The 16,828-nt window shown below is 48.5% G+C and overlaps 1 protein-coding gene across 3 annotated transcripts in view; it reads left to right on the forward strand.

Moving 5' to 3' along the window:
- Ttc7 (tetratricopeptide repeat domain 7) overlaps positions 1-16,828 on the forward strand; it is a 137,019-nt gene that overhangs the window by 90,310 nt on the left and 29,881 nt on the right. For all 3 annotated transcript variants that reach the window (XM_071668515.1, XM_071668513.1, XM_071668514.1), the window contains one exon: positions 717-808. In XM_071668515.1, coding sequence (XP_071524616.1) covers positions 717-808 — 92 coding nt within the window. The remainder of the gene's footprint in view (positions 1-716; positions 809-16,828) is intronic.

A 16,828-nucleotide genomic window follows, 5' to 3' on the forward strand; every position in this document is an offset into this window, starting at 1 on the left:
GTGGAAAGATGGAGTGAAAAAGATTTTGTGTGATCGGGGCCTGAACATGCAGGAGGTTCACGTGAAAGGAGGGCAAGGAATAGAGTGAATTGGATCGATGTGGTATACCGGGGTTGACGTGCTGTCAGTGGATTGAATCAGGGCATGTGAAGCGTCTGGGGTAAACCATGGAAAGCTGTGTAGGTATGTATATTTGCGTGTGTGGACGTATGTATGTACATGTGTATGGGGGTGGTTTGGGCCATTTCTTTCGTCTGTTTCCTTGCGCTACCTCGCAAACGCGGGAGACAGCGACAAAGCAAAAAAAAAAAAAAAAAAAAAAAAAATATATATATATATATATATATATATATATATATATATATATATATATGTGTGTGTGTGTGTGTGTGTGTGTGTGTGTGTGTGTGTGTACATGTATGTATATATATAGTATTATTATGAACATTAATTAAATTATCATATCATATGTTTCTCTCTCTCTCTCTCTCTCTCTCTCTCTATATATATATATATATATATTATATATATTTGGGTTTGTTCCAAGAGTGATAATCTGTCACACGTATCTTATTTTTTCATATAGTTTACGCGAGTCTTGCCTGAGGACCTGACGTTGGATGGGATATTTACGTGTCAGCGTCGGGGAGACTGACATGACTGTGTTCATATTGTTATTGTTCACGTGTTACAGTGAGGGTGTGTCTCTCCTGCAGGGCCTGGTGTACCACTATCTGGGCAGCGACCGCCTGGCAGAGAAGACTCTCATGGACGCCATCAAGGTCGACCCACACGACCACTACTCATGGTAAGATCAAACTTACTGTCTTTCTTAGGATTTTTTTTTGTGTGTGCATGTGTGGTTGTTGTGTGCGTGCTCGTGTAAATACGTTCTTGCTTGCGTGCGTGCGCGCGCGTGTGTGTGTGTGTGTGTGTGTGTGTGTGTGTGTGTGTGTGTGTGTGTGTGTTGGGTACAGGTGGAGGGAGAGGGGGTGGTGCATTAAGACCCAGGGCCGGCCCCTTGGTGTCATGGCGACGCTACATTAGATCCCGCCGTCCCGGAAGGTTAATAAATCTCCACACGGGAGACATGTTCCTGAGGCAACGGTGCCGCCGAGACCTGTGGTCCAGGGTAATGGTGGTGAGCAGGTGAAGTCTGGCCCCCTGCTGCTGTCCCTGTGGTCTGGGCCCCTGCTGCTGTCCCTGTGGTCTGGGCCCCTGCTGCTGTCCCTGTGGTCTGGCCCCCTGCTGCTGTCCCTGTGGTCTGGCCCCCTGCTGCTGTCCCTGTGGTCTGGCCCCCTGCTGCTGTCCTTGTGGTCTGCCCCCCCCCCCTGCTGCTGTCCGTGTGGTCCGGCCCCCTGCTGCTGTCCCTGTGGTCTGGCCCCCTGCTGCTGTCCCTGTGGTCCGGCCCCCTGCTGCTGTCCCTGTGGTCTGGGCCCCTGCTGCTGTCCCTGTGGTCTGGCCCCCTGCTGCTGTCCCTGTGGTCTGGCCCCCTGCTGCTGTCCCTGTGGTCTGGTTCCCTGCTGCTGTCCCTGTGGTCTGGGCCCCCTGCTGCTGTCCCTGTGGTCTGGGCCCCTGCTGCTGTCCCAGTGGTCTGGGCCCCTGCTGCTGTCCCTGTGGTCTGGGCCCCTGCTGCTGTCCCTGTGGTCTGGCCCCCTGCTGCTGTCCCTGTGGTCTGGCCCCCTGCTGCTGTCCTTGTGGTCTGGCCCCCTGCTGCTGTCCCTGTGGTCTGGCCCCCTGCTGCTGTCCCTGTGGTCTGGTTCCCTGCTGCTGTCCCTGTGGTCTGGCCCCCTGCTGCTGTCCCTGTGGTCTGGTTCCCTGCTGCTGTCCCTGTGGTCTGGCCCCCTGCTGCTGTCCCTGTGGTCTTGCTCCCTGCTGCTGTCCCCGTAGTTTATTCCTCTGCTGCCATTTTTGACTCCTCCATGCTAGGGGAGCAACAGGTCATAATCTCATCGGTCCATAGCTGTTCCTTGTTGCGCGAGACCAGTCCTGACGTGAGGTCTAGAGGATACTAGGGAGTAGACAGGGATGGTGGGTAGCGGCTTCGAAAAGGACTGAAAAAAGTTTGGTAAAGAAAAACGTCACCATTGTGGCGCTGGAGAAAAATAAGATCCAACTACATGTCCAAAGAGGGACGTGAAACCCTGTACCATACATTGACATCGCTAGTCTACATAAAAGAAGATATTAACCAAAGAACTGCACGAAGTAGAGTAGCCTTGGCTAGCTGTTGCCGATTCTGGTACTTACCAGAAGAGGGAAAACTAACACCAGATAAAGGCTGTGATCCTTCCCATACTGACCTGCTCCCCAGTACACACACACACAGCTCGCCTCCAAATCACTCATCCTGAAGCTACAGAGGCTACAGATCGAGAAATACCCTCAAGTCGAAATTTTTGTAGACTACTCAAAAACTAGTTTGTGTACGCTCAAAGGAAGCAGGAGAAAATACATGGCAGAAACTGGAAGACACCGTAGATGCAGACATATCAGAGACCCCGACAGTACCATAATAATGGAAGACGCTCAATTTCTACCGAGCCTCAAAGCCATAATAGAGGCTACAGTTATCTACCGATATACACATGAACAACGATTTCCTTTCCTGAACAACAACAACAAATCGGTACACATACACACTCACTGTGCCAGAGGTATATATATATATATATATATATATATATAAGGCACAGAAGTACTACCTGTCTAGTAAATCATCCATATGCAAAATTAAAACCTTCATACATCTAGACGTTTTAATTACTTTCTGTATCTGGATTAAACTGTCTTCTGGCCAATCCCTTCCTTCCCCTCCATAACCATTCCCCTTCCTCCCTCCAAAAAAAAGTGAGGGGAGTACTGGGAGTAGTGGTGAGGACTAGGGTAGTAGGTCATGGGAGACAAGGGGATGCTGAACGTGCTGCGTGGACCAGTGAGGGGAGACTGGTGCGTGTGGATGTCATAGGGAAGCTACCTGCAGCTGTCGGAGCTGAGGGTTAGAGGATATGTTAATATCTACTTCATCGATCATCCTTGACCCGTCTCTCCTGTTATCCCCTCTCTTTCCCCTGACTGTGGTGGGCGGGGCTGAGGGCGGGCCGATTGTAAGTGGGCGGGGCTGAGGGCGGGCAAGTGATGGGAGGGGGTGCGGGTTGTGGGTGGTGGATGGTGGCGGGCGTCATAATGCACCAGCTCTGTAAGGCTTCTTGCAGGTGTCCCACTCTCCCTCCCTCCCTCCCCCCACACTGCTGCTCCCGTTCTACTTTCTCTTGCCTCCCCTCACCCCCTTCCTTACTCTTCCCCTTCCCCGTACTCCCTCCTCTACCCACCCGTCACTTTCCCCTCCTTCCAGAATGTCGCAGGTTCTCTCAAGCCCTCTTCCTCTCTCCCAAATCTCATAGGTCCTCTTCTCTTTTCCCTCCGTGCTCTTTCACTTTACTCTCTCCCGCATCCTCCCCTCCCTGCATTTCGCACACCCCTGGGGGCCATCTCCCTCGCTCTCCTCACAGCCTAGCACACAAAGTCGATTCTTTGATCCCCACTGTCTGCTGCCAGACACACCTTGTGCCACGCTGTATGCTGCAACAGACAATGATAAAAATGATGATGATAATAATGATATTAATGATAATGATAATAATGTCAATAATAGTAATAATACTGACAATAATAATGATAATAATGATAATGATAGTAATAACAATAAAAGTAAGAGGAAAGGAGAGCGAAAGGATCCAAGTGAAGGTTGGTCTAATGTTGGGGTATGTGATGTCACCATGGGTGTTTGATTTGTTTATAGATGGGGTTATGAGGGAGGTAAAGGCGAGTATTGGAGAGAGGGGCGATGAGATAGTCTGGGAAGTGAGTCAGTCAGCTGTTGTTTGCTTATGATGCAGCGATGGTGGAAGATTCAAGTGTGAAGCTGCAAAAAAGGATGACTGAGTTTGGAAGGGTGTGTGGAAGGAGGAAGTTTGAGTGAATGTGAATAAAAGCAAGATAATTCGCGTTGAAAGAGGATGTTATCAACAGATGTTAAACGCATTGTTGAGACCACTTGCATGGGGCTGAAGGACGTGATAAGGGAACGGTCATAATGGCTATTGAACGTCAGAATGAACAAAGGAAAGCCAGTAACAGGCCACTGGGCCCTGCCAGTCTTTTTATGTGAACGAAAGAAATCAGAAGCACAGACGTTAGTGTGTGGTAAGGGTAGAAACGCAAACATGACCTTGAAATATACTTGAAAACTTTATACGTAACTACTGAGGCGCAAATAATGTCATTCGTGGACTTGAAGCGGAATACTTCTCTCTCTCATTCTCAAACGTACCAACGTGTGTGGTGATCTTGCTTTCAGCTCCTCTTATCGTATGTCATTCTCCATGATAGTAATCCTGTTCAAGAATAAATACTTTGCCTCATTCGAAGGAAAACTTTTGTCCATGAGTTTTTATCTGTTACGACAAGAGTAATAAAGAAAATAACCTTAAATTTCTGCTTGGCTCGAGATATTCCAAGTCCTTTGGTTGTTACGAATGCCTGCTATAAATCAGCTTTTACCCCTTTGCTTGATGATAAAGATTTTTGTAATCCATATTTTGCTTCGTAGTCCGAGAATCAACTGGAAGCTCTTTGCTAACAACTCTCCATTCTGTCTCTTCTTTTCTCAAGCAGAATGACAGAAACGGGGGACGCACCAGTGAGGTGTAAAGAATGAGGATTGATTTCCTAAACTTGAATGCGACTGTCCTACTTATGAAGGCTAGAATTTTGCCCTTCTTGTATACTGCTTCAGTGTAGTGCTTACTTGGCGCTAGGCCAGCGGAAATTATCGTACTTGTCTTTTTCTTCACTTACCTTGAGCACCTCAACAGAATTCGTAGTGTAGCTTGCCCTGTTTATGCCGTTATGTGTAAAAGTTTGTATTTATTGATATTAAGATTCATTTTCCATCTGTAAGGCCAGTCTATCAGTTTGCGTGTGTTATCTCGTTGCTACAGATATTCAATTTCTGTTACCAACTTATTTCCCACCATGTTGACATTTGCTGTGATGCTAATAAGTTGTTAGTTTTTCTTCGCCATTTACTGTACCATGTTGGTTATTGCTCTTTTTGATTTTTTTTTTTAAATGCTGTTTTCTGAGACAACCGTCTCCTCTTTATTTTTCTTTTCCACCATTTTCGGTTCGGTGTGGAAAATTACCATTTGCCACCTACTGGCACATAGGTTGCCCTGTCAGCTACCAATGTCTCCCTGAATCTCTCCCCAGGCTACGCCCATATCGTGTTCATTAACAGCGTCATCCCAGCTCATACTGCCATGAGTAATGAGAGGACCCTCAAAATTATCGAGCGATCGTTCGCGGCGAACGAGAGAGAGAGAGAGAGAGAGAGAGAGAGAGAGAGAGAGAGAGAGAGAGAGAGAGAGAGAGAGAGAGAGAGAGAGAGAGGAAACGTTAGTGGGTGTTGGGAAGGACGGTCGGGAGGCGGTGTAATTGGATAGCTTTTGGGGCGGTTGGTTGGTTCGAGGGCTGTGTATTGTAGGGGTAGGAGTGAGTTGCTTCCTGGTATTGGCTGAGGATCGTGCCAAACATGGCGCCGCGCGGAGGGGGGTTGTGTACACACAATGTTTGGTCGGGTACTGGGTGAAGGCTGGAAATGGGGACAGGTAGGTACGGTAAGTACTTCGCATGATTTAGGTCATGATGTAAGTAGACTGGAGGTTAGTCAAACCTGATGTAAGGCAACCCGAGACTTCTGGTGACCCGCTGAATGACCCCAGTGGTAATGTGGTGCTGGTGGTAGGTGTGGTGACATTAATGTGGTGCTGGTGGTAGGTGTGGTGACATTAATGTGGTGCTGGTGGTAGGTGTGGTGGCACTGATGATGGTGATTGTGGTGGTGATGGTGACTAGTATTTATGGAGGTGATGACGATTTGGGTGGCGATCATAGACAGTGTTGGTGATGATGATGGTGTTGGTGTGGTGGTGGTGGTGGTGGTGGTGGTGGCGGCGGTGTCGTTACTGATGACCTGGGTGGTGGGTGGTGGTGAGGGGGATGGTGGAGGAGGAAGGGATGGGGGAGGGGTCCATCTGTCGCAGGAAGTCCACCAAGTGTGCCGCATCGCGACTACTCCCCCTCCTTCCTCCCCTCCGCCTCACATGCCACTGTGGCACTACCCCTGCCACCACCACCACCACCACAACCTCCGCCCACTTCCAACACAACTTCCCTTTGTTATCATCGCCTTCTACCACCATTACCACCTCCCCAGCCACCCATCATTCACCTTTATTACCACCATCTACCATCACCACTATCCTCTGCCAGGGCACTACCGTACTGCCACCGTCTGCTGCCTGTTGTTCACCACCACCGGTTCTCCCCGCTACCTACCACCGACGGTTGCCACCACACTGCCGTGCCACCACTTTACTCAGCCGCTCTCTCCTTCCCTCAAGCTCTGCCACCACGCCACCCTCTCACTACCACTTGAACGCGTTCATACCCTGACACACACACACACACACACACACACACACACACACACAGCTTTCTTGATATCGTGGTGAGATGTGGTGTTACCGGACTCCGTCTGCTCGAGATTACACAGAAGTTGAAAAGTCACCTTTGGCAAGGTTTTATGATTTTCAGTTGACGAAACAGAGTACAGTCTAGTTCAAGAACTTCTCCCTTCAAAGAAGTCCATACTCTCCCAGCTACTGAGTGTAGTACAGCCTTAGACTTAGTGAAAGAAAAATAGTGACAAAGGCACAGTTGTCAAGGAATAGACAGACAGGTAGATATACTGGTGGAGTGAATCAGTCAGGCAAGCAGATGAGGATAGGAGGCAGGTAAGGCCAGGGGTGGTGGGTGTGTCAGGCCAGAGTCACCAGGAGCGAGGCGGGGTGGAGCTAGCTGGAGGGCCGTGTGTAGTGGTGGGGGTGGTGGTGGTGAGAGGCTGCTGCCGAGTCGCTCCTCTTGTTGCTACACCTCCGCCTCCTGCCTCTGCTGCACCTAGGACCGCATCTGCTGCTAGCAGCTGCTTTGTAAACTGGGCTTGGGGACTGCAGCTCATGCCGTGTCTGCTGCTTCTGGTGGAGGGGTTGGAAATGTGGCCCTTGGTTTGGTGGTGCTGCTTCCTGCTGCTTTTCGGGCTTTTGTTCCTGCTAGGCTCGCATTTCATCCATGACTGTGGCACTTCCCGTAGCTGTTGCTGCTGCTGCTTGAGGTGGGGATACTTGGGTTGCCGTTGCTGCGACTGTTTTTGCATCTGCAACTACAGATGCCACAGCTGCTGGTGCTGTCTCTGGCGGCAAGCGTAGCGTGATCTGCAACGTGGAAGCCACACCACGGGGGAAGGCCTGGAAGCCTTGGGTACACTCTCCAGATGGGAAGGAAGGTGCGGGATAAAGTGGAAGCCTGGAGCCTGGCTGGAGAGGAGCCGTAGGGGGGAGGCTGAGTTGGGTTCAAGACTTGTGTGGTGAGACGGGGGACCCGGCCCTGAGGAGAGAGGGAAGGGGGAGTCGTCGGGCCAGGGGCTGGGCAGGGAAGGTCTTGGCAGGGAAGGTAGAGGCTCGTACTACGGGAGGAGAAGGCGGGACCGTGCTGTACGAGGGGAAAGAGAGGGTGAGTTTTTTGGAGGGCGGCATCGCAGGACCTACGCTGGGGGGACATCAAAGGAAGAAGCCCCAGTGGAGGGGCTGAGCGTATGGATGGTGGTGCTGCAGAAGCGCAGTAGTCGTGCCACGGAGGCCGAGGAGGAGAACGGTTGTTCTAGAGTGAACAGAAGCTTAAGGGTCATATTAGAAAGAATGGGAAGGAGATAATGAAGGTCGTGTCTGAGGGAGAAGAAGAGCAGGGGTCGCACTAGAGGGAAGGGTGAACAAGGGACGGTGTGAGTGGGGGAGGGGAGGGAAACGTTACATGTGGGGCCGAGTAAGGGGAGTGTAGGGTGGAGACTAACCAGCTCATTTAGCCTGGAGCAGGAGGAGAGAGAGAGAGAGAGAGAGAGAGAGAGAGAGAGAGAGAGAGAGAGAGAGAGAGAGAGAGAGGACATCCCACCATGTTAGACACTAGGCAATGAATGTATCTCATTACGTTAAGAGCATGTGAGGTGGGTTGGGGTCTCGGGGTGGAGGGGGTGTTGTTGGTTGCCAACCGTGTAGACTACCTCACTTCCTGGCTGGCCTGCTCGCTGCCACCCCGAACCTCGTGCTTCACCTGCTCTCCTCCTGCGTGTACACTACCTGTGCTGTACACCAGCTGTGTGCACATTGTCTCGGTGCAATACCTTTTTCCTTCCCCCCCCCCCCTTATGGGAGGATGGTGCGCCACGAGCAGGTGGTGCAGCACTTGTACAGGTGTTGCACCACTTGTGCAGGTGGTGCGAAAGAGGTTGGTTGCGCCAGGCTACACATGATCATTTGCCAGTAGCGTTGTGTCATTTATCATGTTGTTTATATCAATTCCTATTAATTACATTATGTTGTTTATAGCCATTCACCGTATGTTATGATATATTCTAAAATATCTTATCATCATACAGCTCAATATCGTTGAAATATATATGTATATTAGTGTTCAGGTTAAGTAAAATGTGCAGATCAGTGTGCCTGATTAACATTTGTGTGTTACGGGGCGAGAGTTTTATATTAGTGTTGCCCCGTCTCTTAATCATATATATATATATATATATATATATATATATATATATATATATATATATATATATATATATATCCTATCTTTATTCGTATTTGTACACAAATGCGTGCACGCCTCACCCTAAGAAGGTCCCATTTATCGAACAGCTCTGAGAGAAAGATGAACACATAGGTTGGGTGTAGGCCGACTGCAGCGCCCAGGATTCGAATCCATGCAGGGCCGACCCTGGGCGGGCCTGTACTGAGTCACTGACGGAAACGGTAACCACTATACCATGGAGGCTCGTGTGTGTGTGTGTGTGTGTGTGTGTGTGGACGTGTCAGGGGGAAGGCGCCGTCTCAGGAGAGTAATGTTTAAACGTGTTCATTGTTCTCGCCATACTCACGTCGGCTCCACACTGCTCCGCTAAACACTCACGCCACACACTCTCATACGGTCGCACCACACACCCGGCGCACGCACGCACGCTCAACACCACACAGACTCATATGGTCACGCCACACAGACACACCACACATATGGTCACAGCACATTCCCCGCACCCATATTGGGCCGTGGGTCTGAGCCCGTTTAAGCCCATGGGAACTTGGGAGGTTTCAGCCCGGCATGAGAATAATCGTCGTCTACAGCCGCTTCACAGATGACAAAATTCTCCTAATTCCTCTTTGCTTTAAAGATATTTTCGGCTGGGTAGCTGATGCGAGCCTGAGACCGGGTAAGCCAGCATAGTCATGCGAAATGCTCGAAAAGCCGTGGTATTGCTGAAAAAGAACGTAGGTTTTAGGAGGCCATGTGGATGATGATGCCTACTTTCTTGCCCCTTTGACATAGGTAGCGTCCCTGGCAGAGTGGCTCAGGTCATCAAGTGTATGGGGACTCCAGGCTGCGTCGGGTCAACGAATGTATGATATATAATTACTCTCAGAATTAACTATCTCGTTGCTCATGGTCGCTCTATGAGGATGTGCATCTCTCCCAAAGGTTCTTTTAAGCTAATCTTTTTTTCAGGTTCTCGTTTAAGATTCTTGTTGTAAAACCCATATTTTTCGGTGTTTATATTATCTTTTTAAGATACACCTCTGAACATACATCTGCAGCGTTTGGCAAGAATTAACCTCAAGCAGAACTTAGAAAATCTCAATTGAAACCCAACGATCACTCGTTGATCGTAGATTTGATGCGTCGCTTGGTGAACACTTCACATGAAAAGGAAAAGGTAAATCAAAGGAGGATAGATGTAATTACATATACCTGAGGGAACGGGTGTGTACGTCGAACACCAGTCATGTGGAAGCTGAAGATGGGAAGAGAAGTGGTTCTTAAAAGGTTTCGTTTCTCAAGGAACGGTGGGTGGTGTCTATGGGGCATTTTTACTGAAGGGGATTAACCCGTATGGTAGAAAGGAAGGGAGGAATACGAAGTAATCTTTAAGGAACTTTCTTACTCAGGTGACCACACTGGATGGTGGGAGGGGCAGCAACACGGGCTAGTTCACAACAGGCAGTGGTGTCCAAGGGAGCAATGTATACCGAGTGGATGTGCCTAGGTAGAGACGGGAGGTACTCCGTACTAGGCATTGTCTCCTTCCTACGACCATCCTGGAGTTGTGGAGGATGAGAGCAGGAAGCTTAACCCCCAGTAGGAAGCTTGGTCCCCAGCAGGAAGCTTCTCCCCCAGCAGGAAGTTTGGCCCCAGCGGGAGCGTGGCCATCTGTAAGAAGCGTAGCCCCCAGCAGGAGGCTTGACCCCCCAGCAGGAAGCTTGGGCCCCACCAGGAAGCGTGGCCATCAGCAAGAAGCGTGGCCCCGCCAACGCCGCAGTACTGCTCTCATCTGCTGCAGGAGACCTTACAAGAGCCGCTCCTACCCACCCTCTCCCTCCCGCTCCCTCACCGTGTCAGATGTACACACATGGATATACAGTCATGCGTCAACATCAGCCACACTATGACGGTAGTCATGCATTTCAGCCTCGCTTCCAACCGTGGCCAAACCCCCACTGTTTCACTCGACCTCTCCAGGATGTTCAATCCTCCATGCTTCTCTGGACGATAAACTAGTAAGCTGGAAGGAACACGTCAGCACCATTATCATATCATCCAGCTGTAGTCTTCTCTATGTTCTTCGTAGACTCAAGACGCTTTGACTCCCTGTGCCTGGACTCATGAACATCTACACAACTTTCACTCTTGCCAGACTCACCTCTCCATAAACCTCTCACCTGCCTGTCAGTGGTCGAGACCCTGGATTAGCAGTAGCTAACAAAACATGATGCTCATTACATGATATCCAGGTTAAGGCTATTTGCTTGGATGATTTAGCGTACCTCGGTCTGGATGATTCAGTTCACTTTGGCTCGAATGATATAGTTTACTTCTGCCTGGATGAATAGATAAGTTTTTTTATATTAAAAGAAATGGGATATGGATAAGTAATATGATGAACCATATTTACCCGGGCCTGAGAGATGTGTCGGTCAACCTCTGGAGAGTGTGTCTGATGAGGCAAAGTTAGATAATCAGGCTGAGGTTAACCAGTAATTAGGTTTTTGGATGACCGATAACCAAGTTTTAGATATTTCAATAATCGGTCTGTTGAGTCAGAGACCAGGCCATCATACCCAAGAGTCGTCCCTCAGTGGTCAGGGTCGTGTTCACGGGAATGAGGTGTTAGGTACATGTTCAGTGAGTAAAGGTAGAGTGAGGGATATGATAAGTTAGGGTCAGGGCGGCCAGTACATTACTGAGGATTATTGTGTTAGTAGGATGCTGTATATAGTTAAAATCTTCGACACGTTAAAGGAATCTCTCTCTCTCTCTCTCTCTCTCTCTCTCTCTCTCTCTCTCTCTCTCTCTCTCTCTCTCTCTCTCTCTCTCTCTCTCTCGTGATTCCTTTCGTGCGTGTGGCCTGACCCATCATTCTCGTCGGCTGGAAGTCTTGGCTAATGTTAGCAGGAAAGCAATTTCATTCATCTGTAACCTGTCCGATGTTACATAACAGGATGTAGGTATTTTTTGTATCAGTATTGCTTATTCCTGTATTGGTATAGTTTAATAAGTTGGTGTTTGTGCACACGTTGCTGGGTCCTCATCTGCTGCTGTTGTCGCTAACTTGAAGTCCCCAAGTTGTTTTGTGTAGGTGGGGAGAGGAAGCCTGCCCGTTCCAGGGACCCGGCACGCACGTAAGTGTGAGTGTGACCCCCAGAGTTTGGCGATAACTGAGTATAGCCGAGGCATCACACTCCATTTGGGGAGGTCCCCAGCTGGCGACGTGTCGTGGGTCCAGCCTGTCTGGCACCCGTGGGAGGATCACTCAGTAATTCTCTCACTTCTGCATTTGTTTTGCTTCTCTTTCTCCTCCTATCCGTTCCACTTTTCGATCTTTTGTGATCGTTCTTTAAACCTTTTTATTTTTATGTTCCTCCTATAGCATTCTTCCAGACCTCCTCCCTAGTTTGTTCCTTATGCGAGGGGACAACAAGGTACAAGTTAACCTACAGCGAAGCCATCTATATCCAGGCGTTCACTCACCAGAAACCCTTCCTGTGCACATTCCAGACTTCCCAAATTATCCAGTAGCAGCGGCAGTCTCTGGAAGGCCAAGATCCCCTGACTCCCTCCTCACGTCCTCTGGATCGCCCACCGTTGACAACCTGAGATTCCTGCCCACTTCCAGTCTTACAAGATGCTCCACCTCCTGTCGTGGGTTGTAAACCTGGTATCTCCTGCCCCATGTACACCTGTGTAGAGGAACACTTCCCAGTAGGTCGTCTCTGTTGGTGGCATACCTCGGAATCATGGGTTCTTCAGCCCTCCCCTACCCTTCCCTCCCTCCTTCCCCCACCTCCAACTTCACAGGAGGCTTCTAGATGGCCCTGTGCCCCCGGTGGTTCCCTGGAGCGAGTGGGTCCAATGACTTCTAGCCATGGAGGACGCTGACAGACCATGCGCTGCCACTGTCACCCACCGTAAGTCCAAGCGTTTTACAATCGAGCGATGCAACTCACTGGCATCAGTGACTCCTGGGAAGCTTAGCTCTCCTGCTTGCTGTCCAGCATGTGCACGCCTCCAGACCCCCACTAGTACCATTAATTCCTGGAACTGCTGACTCCAGGGAAAGTGTTGTTCCTCCGGCAGCTGGGGAGCCGGAAGTCTGCAGCAGGAACTGTCGCGGTGAGTGCAACAAGTTGAGCCCTGCAACCAAGGGGCGTGTGGCGTATTGCGGCCGGAGAGCGGTGGTGCCACGTTGTGCATCTCCACCACTTGGGGCAGGAGGGAGCCACTGGCACCACCACCACCTGGGTGAGGAAAGCGCCACTAGCACCACCTCCTGAGGAGGAGGGAGCCACCAGCACCACCACCTGGGGTAGCAAGGAGCCACCAGTACTACAACCACCTGGGGGACAAAAGAGCCTCCAGGGAGAGGCCAGTGGGTCTTGGTGAGGCACCATGGGTATTACACCACCTCGCTGTGACGTCAGTGGAGGATGAGAATCAGCTAGGACAGTGTCCCAAAGAGACCAGGGCAGGCAGGTCATGCTGAGGACCGTAGGCTAGGGGACGATGTTAGAGGTGAGGTGGCTAAGAGATGGTGCTGGGGAACGAAGTTGGTGGGGAAGGGGGCTAGGTTATGTGCGGTGGGAAGTTAGCGTCGTACCTGAACCTGACATGGCCAGTTCAGAAGCAGAACTGTACCATTCTCGCCCCAGTTACCTCCTGCCACCTGAGATCCATCGTCCCATAGTTGCAGTTCGACACCCCCAACAGCATTGATCCCATCCTAGGTCGTCCAGAACTCTGCAAGAACAGCCTCCTCCACCCAGATGTGAACATCAAAAGTTATCAGAAGACTGTCTCCCAATGTTTGCGTAAAGACCATTTAATGTGTGTCTTCACTTCATAGCCCCAGTTTCTCTGTTGTTTGTCTATTCTATGCGTATTTTCACTAAAACGTTAATTATCATTATCCCAAAGCCCAGTACCTGGACCCAGGGAATTCTTGAAGTATTATTTTCGGACCCTCTGTATGAGCCCTCGCCTCGTTCATTATCTTTGTTCCATACCTCTCCTTCGGACTGTGTCCTGCATTTTTCATGTTTCCTTTTACTCTTCTTTATTAATCTATAAAGTATATTCAACATGTATGTTGAAAGTAAAGCAGTTGATGTCATTTATCTAGATTTCCAAAAAGCATTCGATGAGGTTCCGCATCAAAGGTAAAAACAAAGTCACATGGCGTTGATGGGGTTGTATTTCGGTGGATAGGACATTTGTTGACTGACCCTGAACAAAGAGTTGTGATCAATGGTCATGCCTCAGAATAGTTAGACGTAACAAGTGTTGTGCTATATGGATCAGTCTTGGGATTGGTTTTCTTTCACATACTTTTTGATTATATTGATAGTGTGTTGTTGCATGGCAAGATACCAAAATTCGCCGATGATACAAAAGTGGGACTATATCTACAAATGAACTTGAACGTTTACATCTTCAAACTGACATAAACAGGTTGAGGGGCTGTGCTCACAGCTGACTCATGAATTTTGATATAGATAAGTGCAGAGTTGTACATATTAACAGCAGAAACGAAAAGGCAAGCTACAGTATGAATTCTGTTGAACTGCAAAATGTAGACGAGGAAAAAAGGCTAGAGATTGATAATATCTGGTGACCTAAAACCAAGTAAGCGGTGTACAGAAGCAGTGAAAAGAGCGAGCAAAATTCTTGACTTGATAGGTACGGCCTTCGAATATAACTACAGTGAATTCATCCTTATTCTTTGCAGTTCATTGGCTCGTCCTCATCTTGAATATTGTGTTCAATTTTGGTCACCCTACCTTTAAAAAGAACGTAAACAGAATACAGCTTCGAGCTACAAAGATGATACCCGGGCTGAGAAACAAATCCTACGAGAGCAGATTAAACGACATGAATCTATCTAGCTCAGAAAAGAGAGGGCTAAGAGGTGATCTAATACAAAGATTCACAATGATCAGAGGCTTTGATATTCTTGATCCAACAAGTTACTGAAGATTTGATTTGTCTATTTTCACTCGTATTAATGGATACAAACAAACCCGTGGGCTAATGTATTACCTCGAATGAGGCGAAGCACTTTTATTCCACAGGAATAATAACCTTTGGAACGACTTGCCAGTTGTACTGGTTGAAAGATGACCTATAGATACGTTTAAGAATAGACTTGATGACTATTTTGCTTCATGTCCACGACTTACATTATTTGCGCCTCTATAGCCACACTGACAATGTGTAGGTTATCCCTTATGAATTTATTTATATACCTTCTAACTTTTACTTCACTAATCTGTGAGTCTTTGTTATCTTCCACCATCACAAACAGCCTCGAAAGGACCCACTGGTCTGTAGCTGTTTGAGTTCCTTCGTATTCATTTGTCTTTGTATTTTAATGCGCGGCATACACGTCCACCAGACGGGCCCACACGGGTTACATTGGCGTGCTCTCGGTGTTGCTGGTGTACTGAGGCGTACCACACCTGGCCGGAAGCTTGGTTGGACAGGTGTGCGGGAGGATAGCGTGTGGTTGGTGTGTGGCCCTCTGCCTTTACCACAGCACATCCACCACTGCCACGAATCACGACCTCTAGTCTTGCTGGCTGGTCTGGCGTTTTCCTCTGAACCGTTTGTCACATTTTTCTCCAGACAGTTGAGGAAGAGGGCGTTTCGAAGTCGGATTTCGTACAAAATATAATCAAGGGTCGTCTCAGAAATTATGCCTTTATACCTTGTGGTCGTACCTTCATGCTCAAAAAAGGTCGTCCCTTCGTGCTGAAGGGGTTCCTGTTTACTGAAAGGACACAGGGAGTCCACCTTTATGTCAAGGGTTCTTATAATTGCAGTATAGAACCACTGAAACGACGCCGAAAACAATAGATGGGATTTGCGTGACTGTAGGTTGTCACTACGTGGTGGTACTGTATGAAGAGTTATGTTTTTTTTTTTGTTCAGAAATGCCACACGCAAAAAGAAAAAGAAATGTGTGGTAACGAATGATAATCTCCAGTTGATATTCACATGTGAGGATATATAACCTGCGGAGGTGGTTAGTACTCGATATGGATCAAACTTAGACAAAACTTTACTTGTTGCAGAGGATATTGTTGAATTGTTGCAAGACCTGGGTACGAGTAAATCCCCGAGACCAGACAGAATATCCCCATGGGTATCGAAGGAGTGTGCGACGGAGTTTGCTGAGCCTGTAAAGATCATATGCATCGAATCGCTAGCAACACAGCTGTGGTTCCGGAGGATTGAGACTTTTCACATACTTTTCCAAAATATAAAAACCGAGGTGGAAGTGATCATCTGAACTACAGACTGATGTCATTGGCCAGAACAGTAGGCAAGATATTCCAAGAATTATTCTGGGAAGTGCGTTAGAACAACTGAGTCACGTGAAGTTACTGGAAGGTGGACTGTTTGGGTTTAGTAGATGGACGATCATGGGTTATCAACTTTCAGTAGATTTCTGTGAAATACAGAGGAGAGGGAGGGATTGATGGATTATATCCATTTCGATTTTACAAATGCTTTTGGTACGTTGCCGCGCGTAATGAAAATGAGTTGATGGTATGAGGACAGTGACCAGGGGATGTTGTTTTTGTTGTAGAAGACACTAGTGGAGTACCACAGGGATTGGTCCTGGGACCTGTGGTGTTCAGAGACCTGTGGTGTTCTCTCGTGTTATCTTAACGACCTGCCAGAGAGAAGAACATAACACGTCAGTATGTTAGGAGGTAATATAAAATTGATGGTGCAGTCTTCATTTTATTAACTTTTCCCGAATAAAGCTAGAAAAGAAGGTTATTATTTTTGCCAGATTTCATGAACAGTAAAGACAGGTGGTACTTGAAATGTTCTCTTACGAGCATCACCCCCTTCCACGAGAGAGTGAGCTCTGTTTTAGACAAAAGAAAAGGCTGGGTGGATTGTCTGTATCTGGGCTGCTGGAAGGCTTTCGATACTGTGCCACACAGGAAGCTCGAAAAGAAGTTGGACATTGAGACAGGACATGAGGGGAAAATTCGTTAGGCAGAAAATTACCGTAGTTGAAGGGAACATAGCACGCACGTCGGTGGGAGCCTTCTGGGAAAGGGTTGGGGTCACTAGTGGCGTGTCG

This window comes from Panulirus ornatus, chromosome 13 (assembly GCF_036320965.1).
Source record: "Panulirus ornatus isolate Po-2019 chromosome 13, ASM3632096v1, whole genome shotgun sequence".
NCBI lineage: Eukaryota > Metazoa > Arthropoda > Malacostraca > Decapoda > Palinuridae > Panulirus > Panulirus ornatus.